This window comes from Bos indicus x Bos taurus, chromosome 22 (genome assembly GCF_003369695.1).
Source record: "Bos indicus x Bos taurus breed Angus x Brahman F1 hybrid chromosome 22, Bos_hybrid_MaternalHap_v2.0, whole genome shotgun sequence".
Taxonomy (NCBI): domain Eukaryota; kingdom Metazoa; phylum Chordata; class Mammalia; order Artiodactyla; family Bovidae; genus Bos; species Bos indicus x Bos taurus.
In genome coordinates, this window is record NC_040097.1 from 1,775,686 (window position 1) to 1,795,020 (window position 19,335).

The 19,335-nt window shown below is 58.4% G+C and overlaps 1 protein-coding gene across 1 annotated transcript in view; it reads right to left on the reverse strand.

Moving 5' to 3' along the window:
• EFCC1 (EF-hand and coiled-coil domain containing 1) overlaps window positions 1-16,200 on the reverse strand; it is a 30,144-nt gene extending 13,944 nt beyond the window's left edge. Inside the window, exons 1-3 of the mRNA XM_027523674.1 lie at window positions 16,129-16,200; window positions 15,284-16,060; window positions 13,588-13,871 (exon numbers count right to left, since the gene is read on the reverse strand). Coding sequence (XP_027379475.1) covers window positions 13,588-13,871; window positions 15,284-16,060; window positions 16,129-16,200 — 1,133 coding nt within the window. The remainder of the gene's footprint in view (window positions 1-13,587; window positions 13,872-15,283; window positions 16,061-16,128) is intronic.
• Window positions 16,201-19,335: the final 3,135 nt, after the last annotated feature.

A 19,335-nucleotide genomic window follows, 5' to 3' on the forward strand; every position in this document is an offset into this window, starting at 1 on the left:
GCCCGGCCCTCGGAGGACTGGACCCTCCAGGCGAGAGTGAGCAGGACCTCCCCTAACCACGGGCACTTGGGGTCCCTGGCTGAACTGTTGACTAAGGCAGATTTCCGTTCACGGGAAACGTTATCACCCAGAGCGAAAAGCCGGCGTCTCTTGCAAAGATAGGAGGTAACTGGGAAAACACAGGGAGTGACCGCAGAGCCGCCAGCGCAGCTCCGTCTTGTTTTCCGTCCGCCTCTGAGCCAGGCCGTTGCTACTTTGTTGAAAAGAGAGGTTGGCGCTGTTAAGGACAGCTGGAGACGCACCAGATCCGGCCCGGGACCTGAGCCAACAGGGCTGAAAAGGCTGGTGGAGGCCCTCCCTGGCCAGCGACGCCCCCTGCCCACGCGGGCCGCTCTCCCTGGGGAGACACAGAGGGGCTGGGGGCGCTCCTGCAGGGAGGCCGGTCGCCCCACAGGAGTCGCCGAACGCCTCCCGCGCAGGCCCTTGTGAGGGGCGGCGGGCCCTCACGCCCAGCAGACCCCAGTCCTCGTCCTGCCGGAGTGTCCCCTCCAGCTGCACACATCTGCGCACCACCCGGAGCCCCCCCGGACATCTTCCTCCTGCTGGAGGCGGTGGCCAGCTCTGGCCCCAGGCCCAGCCTCCGACACGGCCTGACAAGGGCCAGATGTTCCCGAGTTCTCCCTCCGGTCCTGGCAGCTCCCGGCTCCAGGCTGCCAGTGGATGGACCCTCCCTGGGTTCTGCAGAGCTGCCAAATCTGTCTCCTGCCCCAGGACCCTGGCGTGACCGTGGGACCCTCCACGACTGCCCCTGCCCCCAGCCCCCAGCTCAATCCCCTGTTCATCCGCCAGGAAACACCGATGGCCCTGAAATGAAATACGGCGCTTCTGAACACAGAGGGTCCTGCCTCCGCTCAGTGATCTGGGGGACCTTAGGCAGGACTCAGGTGAACAGGAGGGGTGTGTGTGTGTGTGTGTGTGTGTGTGTGTGGTTTTAACCTGAATTATTTAGTCTGCTGCTGCTGCTGCTGCTAAGTCACTTCAGTCATGTCCGACTCTGTGCGATCCCATAGACGGCAGCCCACCAGGCTCCGCCGTCCTGGGGATTCTCCAGGCAAGAACACTGGAGTGGGTTGCCATTTCCTCCTCCAGGGGATCTTCCTGACCCAGTTATTGAACTGGGTCTCCTGCATCGCAGGCAGATTCTTTACCACCCGAGCCATCAGGGGCTATCTCTTCAAATCCATTAAGTAAAAAAAGTGAGATGATTTAAGGGAAAATAGTAACTAAAGAAGAATAATACAGGTTTAATGCAGAGATGGCAAAAATTGACACAGATCCTTAGAGAGTGTCTGAACTTTGGCAAACGCCTGGAGAGCAGCACATCATGAGATCTGGGCACTGGTGGAGCCAGACCCTTGCCGTGCCCCTCAGCCACTCATTCTGTCCCCTCACAGCAGAGGACCCCACCTTCAACAAACTGCCACCCTCTTTTTATAATGGTTATTTTGGAAGATCCCAAAGCGAGCTGAATAAGGGATAGACCCTGTCTTTACATATACTTTGAAAAACCTTTGGGTGATGCTTTTGAACTGTGGTGTTGGAGAAGACTCTTGAGAATCCCTTGGACTGCAGGGAGATCCAACCAGTCCATCCTAAAGGAGATCAGTCCTGGGTGTTCGTTGGAAGGACTGATGGTGAAGCTGAAACTCCAATCCTTTGGCCACCTGATGCGAAGAGCTGACTCATTTGGAAAGACCCTGATGCTGGAAAAGATTGAAGGCAGGAGGAGAAGGGGACGACAGGATGAGATGGTTGGATGGCATCACCAACTTGATGGACATGAGTTTGAGTAATCTCCGGGAGTTGGTGATGGACAGGGAGGCCTGGCAGTACCAGTCCATGGGGTCGCAAAGAGCTGGACGTGACTGAGCAACTGAACTGATGCTTTGTGATTTAGAAGAGAGAGAAACGAATTTTACAGTACACATTTCAATATGTAAATAGTCAAGGTATAGAAAACTTTTAGATTATTAAACCTACTTAATAACGGCTTAGTTTGAATTTCGGCGAGGTAAGGTAATACTCAATCGGATGTTCGTGACACTCTTTCCCTAAGTTTGGCATTGATATAAGGGCTAGGGAAAGGGATTCAGATGGATGGATGGACAGATGGACACAGAGACAGATAGATATGCAGACTCCCTGGGACATGGAGTGACGAATGCAAGTGGACACAGGAGCTCCGTACCAGCTGGTTAAGCTTCACAAGTGTTATCATCTGTGATGTGTTTATAAAATGATGAGCAACCCTTGGAAAATTCCAAACAAACCATAACATAACCTTTCCTCAATTGACACAGCATTGCATCCTAAGACTCTGTGTATTAAAATTGTACAAAAAAAAAGTTGTGTTTATATGTAAAGCAGAGTTAGATTGTAGTCTCAGATAATTACAGTGAAAAGCATGTTTTTCGTGGGATGAACACCCAGCTGGGCATTTGGAAGCTATTTGGGGTACAAGGTAACCCTGGTGGGTGGTGTGGGACCTACCCAAAGGCCTGTGTCCCTGGGAACCACCCACACCCATCAAGTGCCAGGAACACCGCCCACCTGGTCATGGAGACGAACAGGCCCTCCGAATGAATGTCCAGGATGTCTCTGGTGGGGATGCTGCTCCCATGGAAACACCTTGTCCTCTAGGAACGACCCTCCAAGACCCCACACCCTAACTCCTGCAACCTGTGAATGTAGCGAGATGTCACTCCTGGGATGGTGTTACGTTATATGGGATAGCTGACCTTAAGCCTGGGTATTATCTCCACCTCATCACAGTTAAAAAACAGAAAACTGTCTTGGCTGGTGCAGAAGAGGAAGTCAGGGAGACGTGAAGTGTGAGGACTTGGGTCATTGCTGGCTGGAGGATGAGCAGGGCCATGGGAGGCGGTACGTAGAAAGGGACCCCTGCCAACAGCCAGCAACGGACGGGGATTATAGTCGTAAAACCATAAGGACCTGAATTCAACTCCCCTTGGGTGAGCTTGGAAACAGATTCTTCTCTTGAGTCCCAGGTCAGCAGCACCTTGATTTCAGCCTTGTGGGAGCCCAGGCAGAGAGACTAGGCAAGCCTGCCTGGACTTCTGGCCTGCAGAATGTGAGATCATAAATGGATGTTGTTTTGAGTGCCTAAGTTGGTGGTAATCTGTTACGGTTGCATAGAAACTAAATACAACGAACCAAACAGGCACACCCATCTGCCTCGTTGGCACAACCTCAGTTATTCCGTCAGACACTACGTGGCCAAGTGCCTCCAGACAGGAGACCTGACTGGTTTAAGCTGATCATGGCGATTCCTTCTTTTTGCCAAAGGTTTGTTTAGAAACAGGCATATGATGTGATCCTTGCCGGTGAGAAGTAAGACGATGTCTTCCAGGAGAATCTCTGGGAACAGAGGAGTTGAAGGAGGAAGTTATTTTTCTGTCTCTCAATGTGGCAGCGATGCCTGCGGCCATGGCAGCCATCCTGTGACCATGAGGGGCCTTTGCTGATAGACCAAGATGACAAGCTGAGGCAGACAGGGTGGGAAGCTGGAGAACTGGGTACCTGCAAACATCACTGAGCTGCTCTCCCTTGGGCTTCTCATGCAGGAGCGTCAGCCTTCCTGCGGTTTCAGCCGCTCTGAGCGGAGTTTTCTACTTGCAGCCTAAAGTATGGTCAGTGATAACAGCGTTGCTTGGGGGTTACACGAGGTTGCGTATGCGAGGCTGTCAGCGCGCTGCCTCGTGCCACCAGCGCACCGACACGGGGCTCTGTCCCCTCCTGCCTCAGCCCCTGCACGAGTCAGGCCTCAACCAGAGAAGGCGGGCCAGGACGGGATGCCCACCTATGTTCACGTCTGTACCTGCAGAGCTGTCTCAGAGCTTTACCACCAGGACGTGCCCCTGTGACTGGGAGACCAGCCCAGCAAGTCTGAAATCCAGAGGAGGGGCTCACAGGCGTCTGGAGCCCTGGATGCAGTGGAACCCCTCTGTTTCGGGGACACCTTCAGCCTCACTTAAAGGCCTGTCGAGTGATTAGATCGGCTTCACCCAGATTATCCAGGATCATCTGTCTCTCTTACTCCAGTGCAACTGGTTATGAACTTGAATTACATCTGCAAAACACCCACGGCAACCGTGGGTTAGCGTTTGAATGACTTGCGCAGTACCCAAATGGCTCAGCAAGGTGGTCCAGTCGGAGACCATCGAACACCCCCGGATTCAGCTTTTTTCTGAGCTGGATGGAAAATGTCACTTGTGTTTGCTTCCCTCCCTGTGTTCGTCCCTCTGACCCCAGCGGCCCCTAAGCTTCAGGAAGCTCCCGGGCAGAGTGGACACTCGAGGCCTGGCTAGGAGTGGGGGCGCCAGGCGGCCGGAGGTCCCAGAGGCTCGCAGGCCGGCTGCCTTTCCTGAGCAAAGGCTCAGAGGAAGCAGAGACTCGCGTGTGCAAACACCAGAACAACAGGAGGAAGATGGGCTCAGCGGGGGACCGAGGAGGAAGAGCTAAAAATAAAGCCCGCAGAGTGGAGTGTGCAGACAGCGCTGGGGCCGGGGCGCCCTTCTCAACTGGCCCTTGTTTCTGCTCCCCTGCTGAACGCGGGGTGCTGTGTTTACTGGGGGCCAGGTGCAAGGGGGTGTCCGAGGAACCCCCCTCCAGTCCAGGCTGTTAATTCTGCTCTGTAATGCATCCGACAGATGCAGTGTGGCAGCCACTGTGTGTGCTGGAAACGGTGCACACAGTGGAGAGGCCCCACCTGTGGGAGCCTGCCTCCCTCGGGGCCACCCGGAACCAGCGAAGTCTGGAAATAAATGGAAGATGGGAAGAAATAAATGAAAGATGGGAAGGCCAGGGGCTATGAGAGATGACGGAGCAGAGGCCAGGGCCTCTGAAGATGTCATGGGATGTAGCTAAGACGGCTGGATGGATGTGAATTCATCAGGAGTGCCCCAGCGTGGTCAGGGTGCCTGAAGTAGGCAGGGAGAGGTTTGGGGTGTGAGGAACAGAGAGGCTGGCGCAGCTGCAGCTGTGTATGTGGGCAGAGTGGAGGACACTGGGGCCGGAGTGGGGGCCGCACCACCGTGACCACCGTCACGGCCAGAGGCAACTGACTGGTCTGGCAGTCAGGCCACCCGGGGCCTGGGAGGCTGCCCCTGGCCTGGGGAACCAATGACATGGTAGGCTTGTCACCCATCTGCATGCCTGAGGCCACCCGCCTGGCCTGCAACTGGAAAAGCAGGATTCCCGAACATGGGGTCACAAAGCACCCCAACATAACCCCAGAGGCACAGAGCTGAGGCTGTTCCCGGGCCCCACCCCGACGGAAGCAGGAGAGCCCGGGACTCCTGGGCCCCTGAGGACTGAGTCCCGCCTGGGCTGTGCCCTGACTGCCTGCGTGACCTTGGCCAGATCGCCATCCTTTTCCAAAGGACACATTTACTGCCCAGATTGTTGTTGTTCTGTCGCTAAGCGTGTCAGGCTCTGCAACCCCATGGACTGCAGCGCGCCAGGCCTCCCTGTCCATCACCAACTCCCGGAGCTTGCCCAAACTCATGTCCATTGAGTTGGTGATGCCATCCAATCATCTCCTCCTCTCTCGTCCCCTTCTCCACCTACCCTCAATCTTTCCCAGCATCAGGGTCTTTTCCAATGAATCAGTTCTTCACATCAGGTGGCCAAAGTATTAGAGTTTCAGCTTCAGCAACAGTCCTTCCAATGAATATACAGGACTGATTTCCTTTAGGATGGACTGGTTGGATCTCCTTGCAGTCCAAGGGACTCTCAAGAGTCTTCTCCAACACCACAGTTCAAAAGCATCCATTCTTCGGTGCTCAGCCTTCTTTATGGTTCAGCTCTCACATCTGTACGTGACTACTGCATACATTGGCTTTAATCAAGACCCTTCTCCTGGCAGGAGCCCACCACCCAGACCCTAGGCTGTCAGTGGAAGTGTGGGCCCAGGCTGTGCCCTGAGGAAATCTAGCTGGGGACACGCATTTGCCTGGGGGTAGACGTCTCTGGGGGACACCGTCCATCAAACAGCTCAGCAGGCTGTCGCCGGCTCCTCCCCCTCGCTGTCTCTGCTCGTCCCCGCTCCCTGCCCGTGGGCCGTGCCCGGGCTGCTGCTCTCACTTGGCCGTGCACGTGTGGCTTTGGGGGCAGGCCTTGCTCTTCTGGGTAGAAGAGGACAGATGTCCGCCTGCCTTCTGCCTTTAATAGTGTGGTGACGGCCACATGTCTGAGGGACATCTCTGCAGATGCATCACACGACCACTGGAAAAACCAGAGCTTTGACCAGACGGACCTTTGTTGGCAAAGTAACGTCTCAGCTTTTTAATATGCTGTCTAGGTTGGTCATGCTTTTCTTCCAAGGAGCAAGTGTCTTTTGACTTCATGGCTGCAGTCACCATCCGCAGTGATTTTGGAGCCCAAGGAAATAAAGTCTCTCACTGTTTCCATTGTTTCCTCATCTATTTCCCATGAAGTGTTGGGACCGGGTGCCATGATCTTAGTTTTCTGAATGTTGAGCTTTAAGCCAACTTTTCACTCTTCTCTTTCACTTTCATTAAGAGGCTCTTCAGTTCTTCTTCACTTTCTGCCATAAGGGTGGTGTCATCTGCGTATCTGAGGTTATTGATATTTCTCCTGGCATTCTTGATTCCAGCTTGTGCTTTACCCAGCCCAGCATTTCGCATGATGTACTCTGCATAGAAGTTAAATAAGCAGTCTGATAACCCCCAACTTGGGGCCTCCCTAGTGGCTCAGACTGTAAAGAATCTGCTTGCAATGCAGAGACCTGGCTTTGATCCCTGGGTCAGGAAGATCCCCTGGAGGAGAAAATGGCAACCCATTCCAGGATTCTTGCCTGGAGAATCCCGTGGACAGAGGAGCCTGGCGGGCTACAGTCCATGGGGTCGCCATGAGTTGGACTGGAGTGAGCAACTGACACTTCCACACTTTCACTTAACCGCCCACTGAGGGCTTCCTGTGCTCCAGCAGGACCCCCGGAGTCAGGAGGAGCCGGTCGCCTGACCGCCGCCTCCTCAGCCTGTGCCCAGTGGGACCCTTTGCTGAGCTCGGCTCCCAGGGTCTGTGACTGTGAACGTGACTGTGTGTGAGTCCCGAGGCATGGTGTGCACTCCCCTGACCCCCGAGGCCCCGGCTCAGCATCCGGCCCGTGTTGCCCTGACACCCACGGGTCATCGGAGCGCTCTGCTGGCACCGGGGTGACACCCGCTCTCCGACCCAGCGTGACGGGAAGACACCAAGACTCACTCTGGGTGACCCCTTGCCGGCTCCTCCACCCAGAGGAAGGTTCCCCTTGTCCAGGCTTCCGCCGCCTCCCGCTCTCCTGTCTGTTTTACCCTGCAGAGGAAGCGTCTCAGGCCGGAGAGGCTCCACCCAGCTCCGGGTGAGCCCTCGGCATGTGGGCTGGTGGCCCGTCCCTTCTCGGGCGGTGCACCCAGAAACAGCACCCTCACCAGCCTCGCCTCGTGTCCCTGGTCTGCCCGTCTCTCTCCAGCGCCCTCACCGGCCTCGCCTCGTGTCCCCCGTCTGCCCGTCTCTCTCCACAGCCTGAAGGGGCGCCGTGCAGCTCAGAGCAGCCACTTCGCTCCCTGTTTGTCTTGCTCGTTCTCTGGGGGCAAAGGCCTCGTGCCTCAGCCCGGCGCTCAGGGCCTTTCACCACCCCCACCCGCGCTCCCAGCACCCTCTCTGCCACTTCCCACCTCACACCCGCCAGCCAGTCTGTCTCTGCTCCCTTGAGGCACCGAGCCTTTGTTTGCACTCACAGTGACCTGAATCTGCCGTGCCTGAGAAAACTCCTGTTCATCCTTCAGCACCCAGCTCGAGTGACGGCTTTCCCCCAGAGATGCCCCGGCCAGCATCACGCATGCCTCCTCTGTGCTTGCCCACACTCGGCAACTCCGGCAGGCCCCTGACACTCAGTGGACATTGCCCATTGCCCGTGGAGGTCCCCAGCACAGCGGGCTCTCCGGGGCCAGACTCTGTCCAGGCCCGGCCTCCGGTTCCTGTCAACAACACCGACTCCCATTACCATTACTGTTTATGGGGGATGCTGTGAGAAGGGACAGATACAAAAGTCATCTTCGACTTTATCAAGGATCTTCTCAGCCCTCAGCAGCACTCCAGGTGCTTCCTATGTATCGGCACCTTATCTTCAAATTCCCTGTGAAGCAGGTGTCAGAATAGTTACTCTTCTTGCCCTGTTTTACCGATGACGATACGGAGGCTCGCAGCGGCAAGAATGATGCACACAGGTCAGCACCCCAGAGCTGCACCCCCAGTCTGCAGCGCCCTGCCCCCACCTCACTGAGGGCGCGGGGTCCCACCCCCACTTCACAGCGAGGAAAGGGAGGCTCACAGAGGGCAGGGAGCAGCTCAAGGGCCCGTGTAAGCGTCTGGGAAAGCTGGGATTCAAGTCTAGGCCCAGCTGGGCCTCCCAAGCCTGCCCCCCAGCCCTGAAACCCCTCTGCGGCTCGGCCCGGGGTGGTCCGGTGGGGCAGGCGCCAGGCCAGCACTGGCCTTTGTGAGCTGGGGTATTGTCCCCGGGAAAGGCCTTGGTTCCCACGAGCGGCCACCCACACGCTGGTTTCTCAGGATACTGGGAGCTGCATCCCCCCTCTGCCCCAGATGGCCCCCTGCCCTGCTGCAGGCCCCCCACCCGTCTGCCTCCCTCCTGACCCCCTGACGTTGCCCCCAAGCCCCCCAGGCCCAGCTGCCCTGGTTGGGCGGGAGGGAGAAAGGCAGTGGCCCGCAAAGCCCTCATCTTTGTGGAGGGCGGCCCAGTGGGCGGCCCCTGCCTCCCTCCGTCTCCACCCCACACCCCAGTCTTTTCATCCTTCCCGGCAAACACAACAAAGCCACAGAGGAGGCCGGGTGGCCCTTTCTTCAGCTCCAGCTGAGCTGGCTTTTTGGTCTCTTTCTGAAGGCGGAGCGCACCCCCCTCCCCCTGCCCAGCAGTGCCAGCCCCAGGCTGCCTGGCCAGGTGTCTTAAAGGGCCAGCTTCTCCTCGACAGCGCAGGGCAGGGGCAGCGGGCAGACAGGTGGCTGAGACTCGAGGCTTCGAGAGAATCCGCGGTCACCGAGTGGTGGGCGGCTCCGCTGGAAGCAGGGTCAGGCCCCGGGACGGCTCGGCGCCCGCCCGGCACTGGACGCCCACGCCCTTGCTGCTGAGACGTTCCCGAGGCTGCTTCCGTCCACACGCCCGTTGGTCCCGACACTTGCTCATTCATCGTCTTCCTCGGGGCCCTGGGCTGGGTGCTGGCCTAAGAACCTCAAGCCGTCCTGCTTCCTCGCAGGGTTCACGGGCTGGGCCCGGAGACCGGTTATAAGCCCATCCTTATTGGGCTGATTGGCCCGTCCTCCCTGCAACTTTTGAGGCACAGGACAGGGAGGTCGGGGAGGATGCAGAGTGCCCCAAACACCGCGAAGCGTTCAGCGGCCTGGAAGAGCGACTCTGGGGTGTGTGTTATTCAACATTTCTGGGATGTGCACTTCTGTGATTCTCCTGGGAGGAGCTCAGACCCAGAGTTCGGCAGGGTTCACTGTGGGTACATGTACGTTCGGTAGGTCAGTCACCATGGTTTGGCCAGTCAGAGCATCACATGATCCTGACTCCTGGTGGGTTCAGGGATGAACATGCTTCCAAGTTGGTCCATTGAGGCTCAGCCTGGCACTTCAGCAGGCTAACTCAGACAGGAGATGCTCTTTCTACTGGACTTGGAGCTTTGTAGATGTCAATGCCTCAAACGCCTGGGAGTGAAGCCCAGAGCTTCCGTATCCTGGTGACATTGAGTACCTAGATCCAGCCATGCCTGAAGCTGGCATCGCCTAAACTTCAGTAAAAGCCAGCTTCTTTTTTAAGGGAGTCAGGCTTTCTGGCACTCATTAAGAGAACTGGCTGATGGAAAGAGACGAGGAGAGAAAGCTGGAAAACGTTTGGGGATAGCTTGGGAGGAGTGAGAGGGAAACGCTGTATCCAGATGGAGGGCTAAACGGCATCGTATAAATCATGGTGTTAAACATTCCGTGTGAAACTGCATCACTGCGTCGTAACCCGCGTCTTCCCCCCAGGATCATCAGTCGTGCTTGCTCTGCTCACACGAGTGCCGTGGGGAGGGACTCTCTTGTGGGATTTGGAGGAGCCGAGTCTGCTGTCTGGGACAAGTGAGCCTGAGGAGGGCAGCTGTGGGCAGCAGGAGCCCCGAGGTTGACGGGGCCGTGATGGGCCCCGAAGTCCTTCTCTGCGGGTGGGCCGGCCGGCTGAGCTCCAGGAGGCTGTGGACTGCGTTGATGTGCTGGATTCCTGTGTGAGATCCAGGACCCTCATGGTTCCGCAAGCAGCGGTCGCTCCCTTGGGACCCTGTGCACAAAGCACAAGTGTGTCCCCGTCTGCAAGTTCATGGCCTGCTCTGCTCGGCCCCAGGGACCCTCAGAGGGCAGTGGGCATGCCCGTGTCCGTTCTGTGTGCCCAACGTATCCGCACAGGGCTTTGTCCGTGGAAGGTGGTTAGGAAATGTGGGACGAATACATGAGTGTCTCCAATGGCTCAAATACCTCCTGTCTGTTCTCCTGGGTTCCTAGTCAAGACGGTGGACGGAGGTGCTCTGGGAAGTGCCCTGTCTATCTTCAAAAACACAGAGTGCTGGAGAATGCAGAGCCAAGGTCACAGATTAGAAGGTAAGATGCCCCGCTTGTGTGCAGAGCGGGAGGTGGCGCTGAAATGCCCCCGAGGGGTCAGGACTGGGGGTCTGAGGCCCAGGTGGCACAGGGGCCGTCTCATCCACGGTCAGAGGCGAGAAAACCCCACCAACTGCTTCGGGATGCTGCCCAAGGTGTGGGGCCCAGTTTCTCACCAGCTGTGCAGTGAGAAGCCCTGAGCTAAGAAACGCGTCTAGAAAGCAGCCCAGAGTCAGGCCCTGGTGAGGGCAGAGAGGGGACACCTTCCCACTGCGATCAGGGGACCCTCCAGGGTCCTGACTTCTATCAAAGCTGGGCTCAGGGCAGCCATCCCCATCATGACGGGGAGAACTGGACGGGCTGGGGTTACAGCAACGCCAGAGAGATGAGAGGGGGCGGCTTCCCTGAGAGACAGGGCAAGGCCTGGGAAGGGAGGTGAAGGCCTGACTTCGAGAAAGAACTCAGAGCAGTTCCTCCTGAGGAGGGGCTTTGCAGGGGAAGGAGTCTGGGATGGAGTCGGGAAGCTCAGCTGAGTCCTGGGTCCCTCGAGCTTGGTTTTGTGACTAGTGTTCTTGGCTGTTCTGTCCCCTTCCCTTTCCTTTCTTCAAAGACAGAGAGCGTTGGGGGCACGTCAGCCTGCAAATCTGCAAACTCTGACTAGAGAAGACAGACAGAGGAGGCCTGCTCCGGGGCTGGGCCAGGCTTAGGGCCGGGAAGTAAGTGGCGGCCACCACCTCACCACCACAGGAGGGCCACTGTCTGCCCTGGTTTCCTCATTCACTGGGCGTAGCCTTTGGAGCCTCTGCAGTATCTGCTCTCTTTTCCCTTCCTAAGGTGGTGGTTTGCTAAGTCATGTCCAACTCTTGCGACCCCATGGACTGTAGCCCACCAGGTTCCTCTGTCAGTGGAATTCTCCAGGCAAGAATATGGGAGTGGGTTGCCATTTCCTTCTCCAGGGGATCTTCCTGACCCAGGGATAGAACCAGGAGTCCCAGTTTTGTTTCAGATATCAGTATTACCTGACTCTCTTGCAGGTAGAGGCAGCCACATGATGCAGTTCTGGCCAAGTGGAAGGAGGTACAAGTTCCAGAGGGAGAAGCGGGGTTGGGAGGGCTCTCCCTGAATATCAAGGCAAAGCTCACTAGCAGAAACCCTTCTTGCCCTCAATGTCACTGGCCCGTCTCGTGCCTGGATAGCAGACATGGGGTCTGGAGCCGCAGCAGCCATCTTGTAACCATGAGCCAACAGCAGGGAAGGTGAGTGGAAATAAAGAAAGAACACGGGCTGTGGGGCAGACAGACCTTCCTTCTCCGCTTTCCGGCCGTGTGGCCCTGGGTATGTCACTTAACTTCTCAGAACCTCACTTCCCACAGTTTATAAGATGGGGCAGAACCGCTCCCTTGCACAGTCTTGAGATGATTAACTTATGCATTGGCTGTGGATCCACGTTTTGCCCTGTAAAGAGCTATATGAATGTTTGGAGTTACTTTTACAACCATGCTGTAAAGGACAGTTACTTTTGGTCAAAAGAAAGAAGAGACCCTTTACTTCTCTTCTTGGAGAAAGATCCAAGGCTGGACACGGGCCTTAAGCCAACTGGCCCTGCTCCCCAGCTGATCAGCTCTGCAAACAGGAAGTGACCGTCCAAACATTTGGAGCTGCAGGAGGCTAGCCCAGAGTGGGCCTCTTCCCTCCAGCATTATGCTTTTTCATGTCCCCACTGAGAGCACCTCAGAACTCAAGGACACGGTCCGCCCGGTGAGGAACTAGGTTCAAAGCCACCCCTTCTGGCTGCCCCGCCCGCCAGTCCGGGCCAGACCAGCTTCCTTTCGCGCTGGAGGCGGACAGCAGCCCCAGTGAAGCCTCCACGGCTTCATGCTGTCCCGAGGGAAAGGCTGACGTCCTCGCCGTGACCTTGGTTGGCCCGGTCCCTGCCCGCCTCTCCCGCTCCACGCCTCCAGCTGCTCTTCGTTTCTGGCCGGGGCCCAGGTCCCTCCTGCCTGTGCGCTTTCCGTTTTCTGTAGCACTGTCCCCTCCTCCTGTCCCTGGCCCATCTCGCATCTCGCCAGGTAACCCCGCCCCCAGCGCCCTCCTTCTCTCTCAGGTCTTCCGGTGCCGCGCAGGGCAAGGATTCCAGAACGTCGGTTCACAGTGCCCGCCTGCCCCCCACACCACCCCCCTCAGCCTCACACAGCTGCTGCACAGAGCCGCTGCTCAGTACCTGGGGGAGGCAACCCGGGCGCCTTGGAATTTGAAACGGTGGGAGCTCTGTTCACTGAGCACCTAAATGAACCAGGCAGGGCCTCATGGCATCTTCACAGCCACGCGGGTAGGCAGGAACCGCAGTCTCCATTCCACCCAAGAGGAAACAGGGACTCGGAGGGGGCCAGTGACTTTCCCAAGGTGTCACGTCGTCAGAGGTCCTGCCAGGATTTGAACCTTGGTTCCAAGCCCAGTGTCCCGCCTTGGTGGGCCTAGCACAAGGAGTCCGGCCCGTCTGTTTCCTCACCTGGAGAAGGGGGACATCATGGTACCTGCCTCCCAGGGCTGGTGGCTGGGAGGACTCAGTGAGTTAAATCACCTGAGTGCTCAGAGGCCGGCCCATCTTAGGTGCTCAGGAACTCTCAGCTGTTACCATCATAGTACCGCACTGATCAGTCAAAACAAACATGAATAAACATGTCCTATTACCTGCCCATCCCATGACTAGGCAAATACAGGGACTTGATGGGTGAACCTGACCATGGATGGATGGATGAGTGGATCCATGAACACGTGAACAACAGGGAACCATGAGAACGAGTGGGGAAGAGGAAAGCCCGGAGAGATTCCCGACCCCAGCCCCCCGCTCACCTGTAGCGCCGCAGCTCGCCCTCCAGCAGCCGCAGCCCGCGCTGCAGGCCGGGCATCTGGCGCGCCAGCGCCTCGAGCTCGCGGACGCGCCCCAGGCTGCGGAGCACCGCCGCCCGGGCCTCCTCCGCGCGCCGCCGCACCTCGGCCTGGCCCCGGCGCAGCCGCCCCGCTTGGGCCTCGGCCGCCGCCAGCGCGCCCCGCGCCTGCCGCAGCTCCCGCGCCGCCGCCTCGGGCTCGCCGCGCGCCGCCTCCTGGGCGCCCGCCTGGCTCTTCCAGAGGCCGACCTGCCGGGACAGGGCGGCAGGGCGGGTGGTAAGCGCCTCGCGCGGGACCCCGACCCGGCCCAGAGCGCGAGAGCAAACCCACCGGGGCCATGTGAGCTCGCCCTAACTCTGCTAAGACGGGAGCTCGCGTCCCGTGGTAACGGGTGCCCCCGGGTAATGGACGCGGGCGAGCGAGGCTCGAAGCTCGCGCTCTGTTCTTTGCGCGGTTCCAGGGAGTCCCCAGACTCTTCTCCACCCACCTCCTGCCCCTGGGGCACTCCGCCTCCAGCCCACAGAGGTGGTCCTCTCTGCCTGGCCTCAGGTGCATCTTCCCGGCCCTGCCCACTCCTAGCTGCTAGGCAGCGGCTCCTTAAGGGCGAGGTTTCCTTCTGCTGTTTATGGCTGTGCCTTCAGGCGCCTAAAATAGGCCTGGCACACAGTAGGTGTTCAGTAAAGACTTAAAGAAGGGAGAAGGAAAATGGCAACCTACTCCGATATTCTTGCCTGGAGAATCCTGTGGACAGTGGAGCCTGGAGGGCTGCTGTCCATAGAGTCGCACAGAGTCGGACACGACTGAAGCGACTTAGCAGCAGCAGCAGCAAAGCCTTAAAGAACGAATGATCCTGGACGATCGATCTTGGAGTAACTTCCCACCCCAGGCTTTGCTTCTGGGATGCCCGCGGGCGCGGCCCTTGCCTTGGCCACTAAAATCTGCCCCTGGACCCTGGGCGCTTCTGGGCCTCTCCCTACCCCTCGGGGCTGTGCCCGGGCACGTGGGGAGCAGGCAGCTCCCTCAGAGGCTGTTCTGGGCCTCGTCTGATCCCGCACCTCTTGTCGTGCCCTTTGGCACAAGGCTGGTGCTCAAGTGCTTGCTGACTGAATCGCAGACGCTGCCCTGGGTCTGTGCCTCTCTCGGCACCTGGCCCCCACAGCGCTGTGGGGTGTGACACGGTGTGACACGGTGTGACACTATTTAGCACCGGGGACGGAGGCCAGGCCCCGAGGCAGGCCCTGCAATGTCTGTTGAGCGACTGCACAGAGCTGCCGGTAGGCCCCTTTAGGCAGGGAGCTCCTAAAGGGCGGGACAGAGTCTTCCTCACACCTTATCTCCTAGGCCTCCCCGAAGCCTCTAGAGGCCTATGTGAGCCCGTCCGGGTTTCCAGGAAGCGTCCGGGCCTGGATCAGAGCGCAAGAGGAGACGGGTGCGGCTGGGGATGGTTTCCTCAGTGGGACTGGGGTTTGGGGATGGAACGGGCAATGTGAGTAGGAGAGAGGCCCCGAGGGGGTGGAGCGGCTGGACGGCAAGTAGGCTCAAGCCAGGCGGGCTGCCCCCTGCTCGTCCTCTCCTGCCCAGGAGGGGCTCTCTGTCCGCCGCAGTCGCAGGGGTCCCGTCCTTACCCGCCCACCCCCTTCCGCCCCGGCTGCGGGCGCACCTGCAGCGCCAGGCAGCGCGCGTCACTGCTCTGCAGCGCGGCCCGCAGGTCCTCCACCAGCTCGCGCAGGCTGCTGTTTTCCTCCTCCAGCCGCGCCAAGCGCTCGCCGTCGGGGCCGCCGTCGGGGCCGGGCGGGCGGGCAGCTCGGCGGCGGCGACGGCGCGGGCGGCGCAGGCGGATCTGCGTCTCGATGTGCTCGCTCAGAGCGCCGCGGGGCAGACGGGGCCCGGCGCGGGTGCCGAAGTAGCCGCAGAGGCGCGCGTGGAACTGGCGGAAGGTGAGCTCGGGCGGCTCCGCGCGCAGCGCCAGGCGCGCCTCCTCCTCGGCATCCTCGTCCCATTCGGCGGCCTCCCCAGCGGCCGCGTCCCCCGAGATCACGTCCCCAGAGTTCGTGTCTCCGGCGGCCGTATCTCCGGAGGCCTCTCCGGGGGCTGCAGCCCCCTCGAAGCGCAGTCCCAGCACCGCGCAGAGCGCGCGGAAGTCGGCGCGGGGCAAGCGGCCGGCCCCTCGGCTGTCCAGGTGGTGGAAGACCTCCTGCAGATACTGGTCCAGGCCGGTGGCCAGCACCACGATCTCGTTCTCCACGCCGCGGTCCAGCCCGTAGTGGTGCGCCAGGGCGCTCAGGAGCCACTGCGTGCGCCGCGCCGGCCGCCGGTACGGGTCACTCGCCGCGCCTTCCATGCCGGCTTCCGCGCCCGGGCCGCTGGGCTCCAGAGCTGCTGAGCGCCCCTCCTCCGGTCCCTCCGCCCACCACTTCCAGGGGCGGCCCCCGGCTTTCTCGAAAGGAGGGGCTTAGCGGCGGCTGGAGCGGAGCCGGCGGCGTCTAGCGGCGGCGCTGTGTTTACCCGGGTGGGCTTCGCTGGGGCTGGGGAAGGGGACCCAGCGGCCCCGAGGTCCCCGTGGGGCTGCCACCGCATGGCCTCTCTCCCGATCTCGGCGACCCCTTATCGCTCCCGGGGCGTTCCTGGCGCCTCCTCTTCTCTTCCCACTCCGGGGTCTGTCGTCTTTCAACTCCCTCCTTGTTCAGAGTGTGCCCCAGGTAGGGGTGGGCGTGGGTGCGGGATGGAAGCTGGGGGGCGCTGGAGGGTGGCGGCCTGGTTCTCTTGCTGGGGGCGTGTCCCCACGCCCACGCGCCCCTCCAACCCTTCTAGTTGGAAATCCAGGAGAGTCCGGCGAGCTCGCCTGGACCACCATACCCCCGAAAGTGCGGGGAAGCACCTTCAAGTCACCTACTGGGTCCCCAAACCGCCTTCTAGCTCCACCAGGGCGGGGGCACGGCCCTCGCGTGGTAATGAGCCGAGGAAAACCAACCTGGAGAAGGGGATGCCCTAGGGCGGTCCCGGTGGATAGAAACCCATCGGAACCAGAACCTTGCTCTCTAAGCTCTGGGTGTGTTGGGGCGGGAGGCGGGGTAGGAAAGCTGAGGTCTTCTTTCTTCCCAGCCGGTTGTGCCAAATAATGGTGAGCTGGCCCTGTAACCAGAACCGTTGAGCAAGGAGCTGGGGGGTTAGCCAATCAGGTAGCTGTCTGGCCAGACATTTTCTCTGATGCACTAGAACACCTTTCTGGAGGATAAAAGTCAGCCTCCCAGGTAAAGTAAGGCTGCTTTCCTGTTTTTCTTTTCTTTTCTTTTTTCGCTCAGGAGAGGTGGAGACATGTCCTAGTCTGATATCTGCCATGGGAAGCGTCTTCCAGCCTCGAGGGAACAAGAAGCAGATTTCTTCAGCTGTCCGAGGCTAAGATGGGCAGCATCTGGCCTCATGTACAGCTCTAGGAATTCAGACGTCAAATCCTGGAGTTTGAAAAAGCACCAGCGTCTGTCTCCTCTGTGCAGTACCCCAGAATGCGCACTTTGTCAGTTGGGCAAATTTCTATCCATTCTTGACGACTTTGCCCACCATGTGTCTCTGCCAGGAAGAGTTAGGTGCTCCTTCTCAACCTAAAATGTTTTGTATGTGCATTAAAAGAAATGATTAAAGTAGTAGCAGTTCCCTGGTGGCGCAGTGGTAAAGAATCCACCTGCCAATGCAGGCAGCGTGGGTTCGATCCCTGGGTCAGGAAGATGCCCTGGAGGAGGAAATGGCAGCCCACTCCAGTATCCCTGCCTGGAGAATCCCACGGACAGAGGAGCCTGTCGGGCCACAGTCCATGGAGTCGCAGAGAGATGGACACGACTTAGCAACTAAACAACAACAGTTTTTAGTTTTGTTGTTAAACGACAACAAAACGTTTTACATCAGCTCCACGTCTTGGTCTCTACCTTAGAAAAACACACACGCAGGGTGTTCATTGCTCTGTTGTTCATGATAGTGAGAGACTGGAGACACCGCCCTACCCAGGATGAACAACCAAACGAGGATGAGGGGAGAAGCGAGCTGTAGCACGTTGCGTACAACGTAAGCCCGACGTCACAACGAACCCGCACCAAGCGGTGCCAAGTCTTTTCAGCGTGGACGTGCGTGTGAGCGCGTAGAAAACTACGGAGGGGTGGCAAGCAGATTCCGTGGTTGTCTCCAGGGGTTGGAGGCATTTGGCTTTCACTGTAACATCTTCCTTTTTCACAGGGCAGTGTATTTGCTTCTTTTCTTTTCTTTTTTAGGGGGAAAGACTTTCTTTACCATTTACAGCCCACAGAGTTCACCCATTTAAGGTATATAAACAAATGGCTTCTGGCATATTTATAGAGCACAGAACTGTCATCACAGCGTTTTACCTTTGCATGTATGTATTTGGCTGCACCTCTGCGCCCCCTGTGCCCTCCCGGCCTCGCCTCCTGCACCGCCTCCCTCACTGACCTCCTTGCGGTCCTTCTGACTCACCTCGGGGCTTTTGCATCTGCCTCTCCCAGGTGCTTAGAGCCTGCCCCCTCACCTCCAAGTCCCTTGTGCCAAAGTCATCTCCTCTGCCAGGCCTTCGGTGACGAGCCCTCTGCACCCCTAACAGACTCTCTAGCCTGGCGTGTCAGTCTGTCTGCCTGTATGACAGACGCTGTCAGCCACGAGGGTAGGGACGTGTGCCTATCTGTCCACTGGGTTTGGTGTTGGGGACACTGAGTGATGACCTCCAGCTCCCATCTCAGCTGCCTCCCCATGGCTGCCTCTGGGCACGGTGTGTTGAGTGGCCCTCCACATGCTTTCTTGGCCTACAGAGGATTTAAAATGTTTAATTTTGATTTTTCTCTTTTTTTTTTTTTGGCCACACCGAGAGGTATTTAGGACCTTAGTTTCCCAAACAGGGATCGAAGCCATGCTTCCTGCAGTGGAAGTGCAGTGTCTTAACCAGGGGACCGCCAAGGAAGTCCCTTTAATTTGTGTTTTAAAAGCAACCATTGCCATTTATTTGCAGGCCTGCCTCGAGGGCTGAGGTTCACAGGCCAGAGATCCGGTATGGCCCCCAGGCCTAACACAGGGCCTGGCGTTAAGTAGGCACTAGTTACGTTCTTTTGCTGGAGCACACTTTTGTAGACGTGAACACGCTGCTTCAGAAGGAAATCACGGGCATGTCTGGAATCGGAGCATCCTTCTGCCCAGGGATGATGGAGTCTGCGAGATTCCAAATGTTGGTGATTGGTTGGACCCCCTATCTGGACCGTAGAAACTTCTAGGCTGGGAGTCCCACTGCCCAAGGGGTTGCTGTGTGCCTTTAGAATGCTGTGTCTGGAACCTGGCTTGAACTTCTGAGCTGCATCTTGAAGACGAATCTGACTCAGTCTCATGTTAATGCTGAGGGCCGATGACCCTGTCGCTGCAGCTGGCGACTGCTTTTGGGGAGGGAATCCTTTCAGCGGTCAGTATTCAAAGCCTTTAAATATCTTGCCTGGAGCCGGCGCCTGGCCTCCGCCCCCCGCAGCTCCGCGGGGGCAGGGGAGTGTGGGGTGATAATGGGGGGCTGTCAGGCTTGTCTGTCTGTGGGGCTGTGTTACCAGGCGCCTCTGAAATCATTCCGGTTTTTGTTTCAGATTCCAAGTGAGCAAACTCGGAAGTCTTCTGCGCTTTTGTCTGGGCTGGGGGATGGGCGAGTGTCTGTGGGCGGGAGAGGCCCTCAGAGAGGAG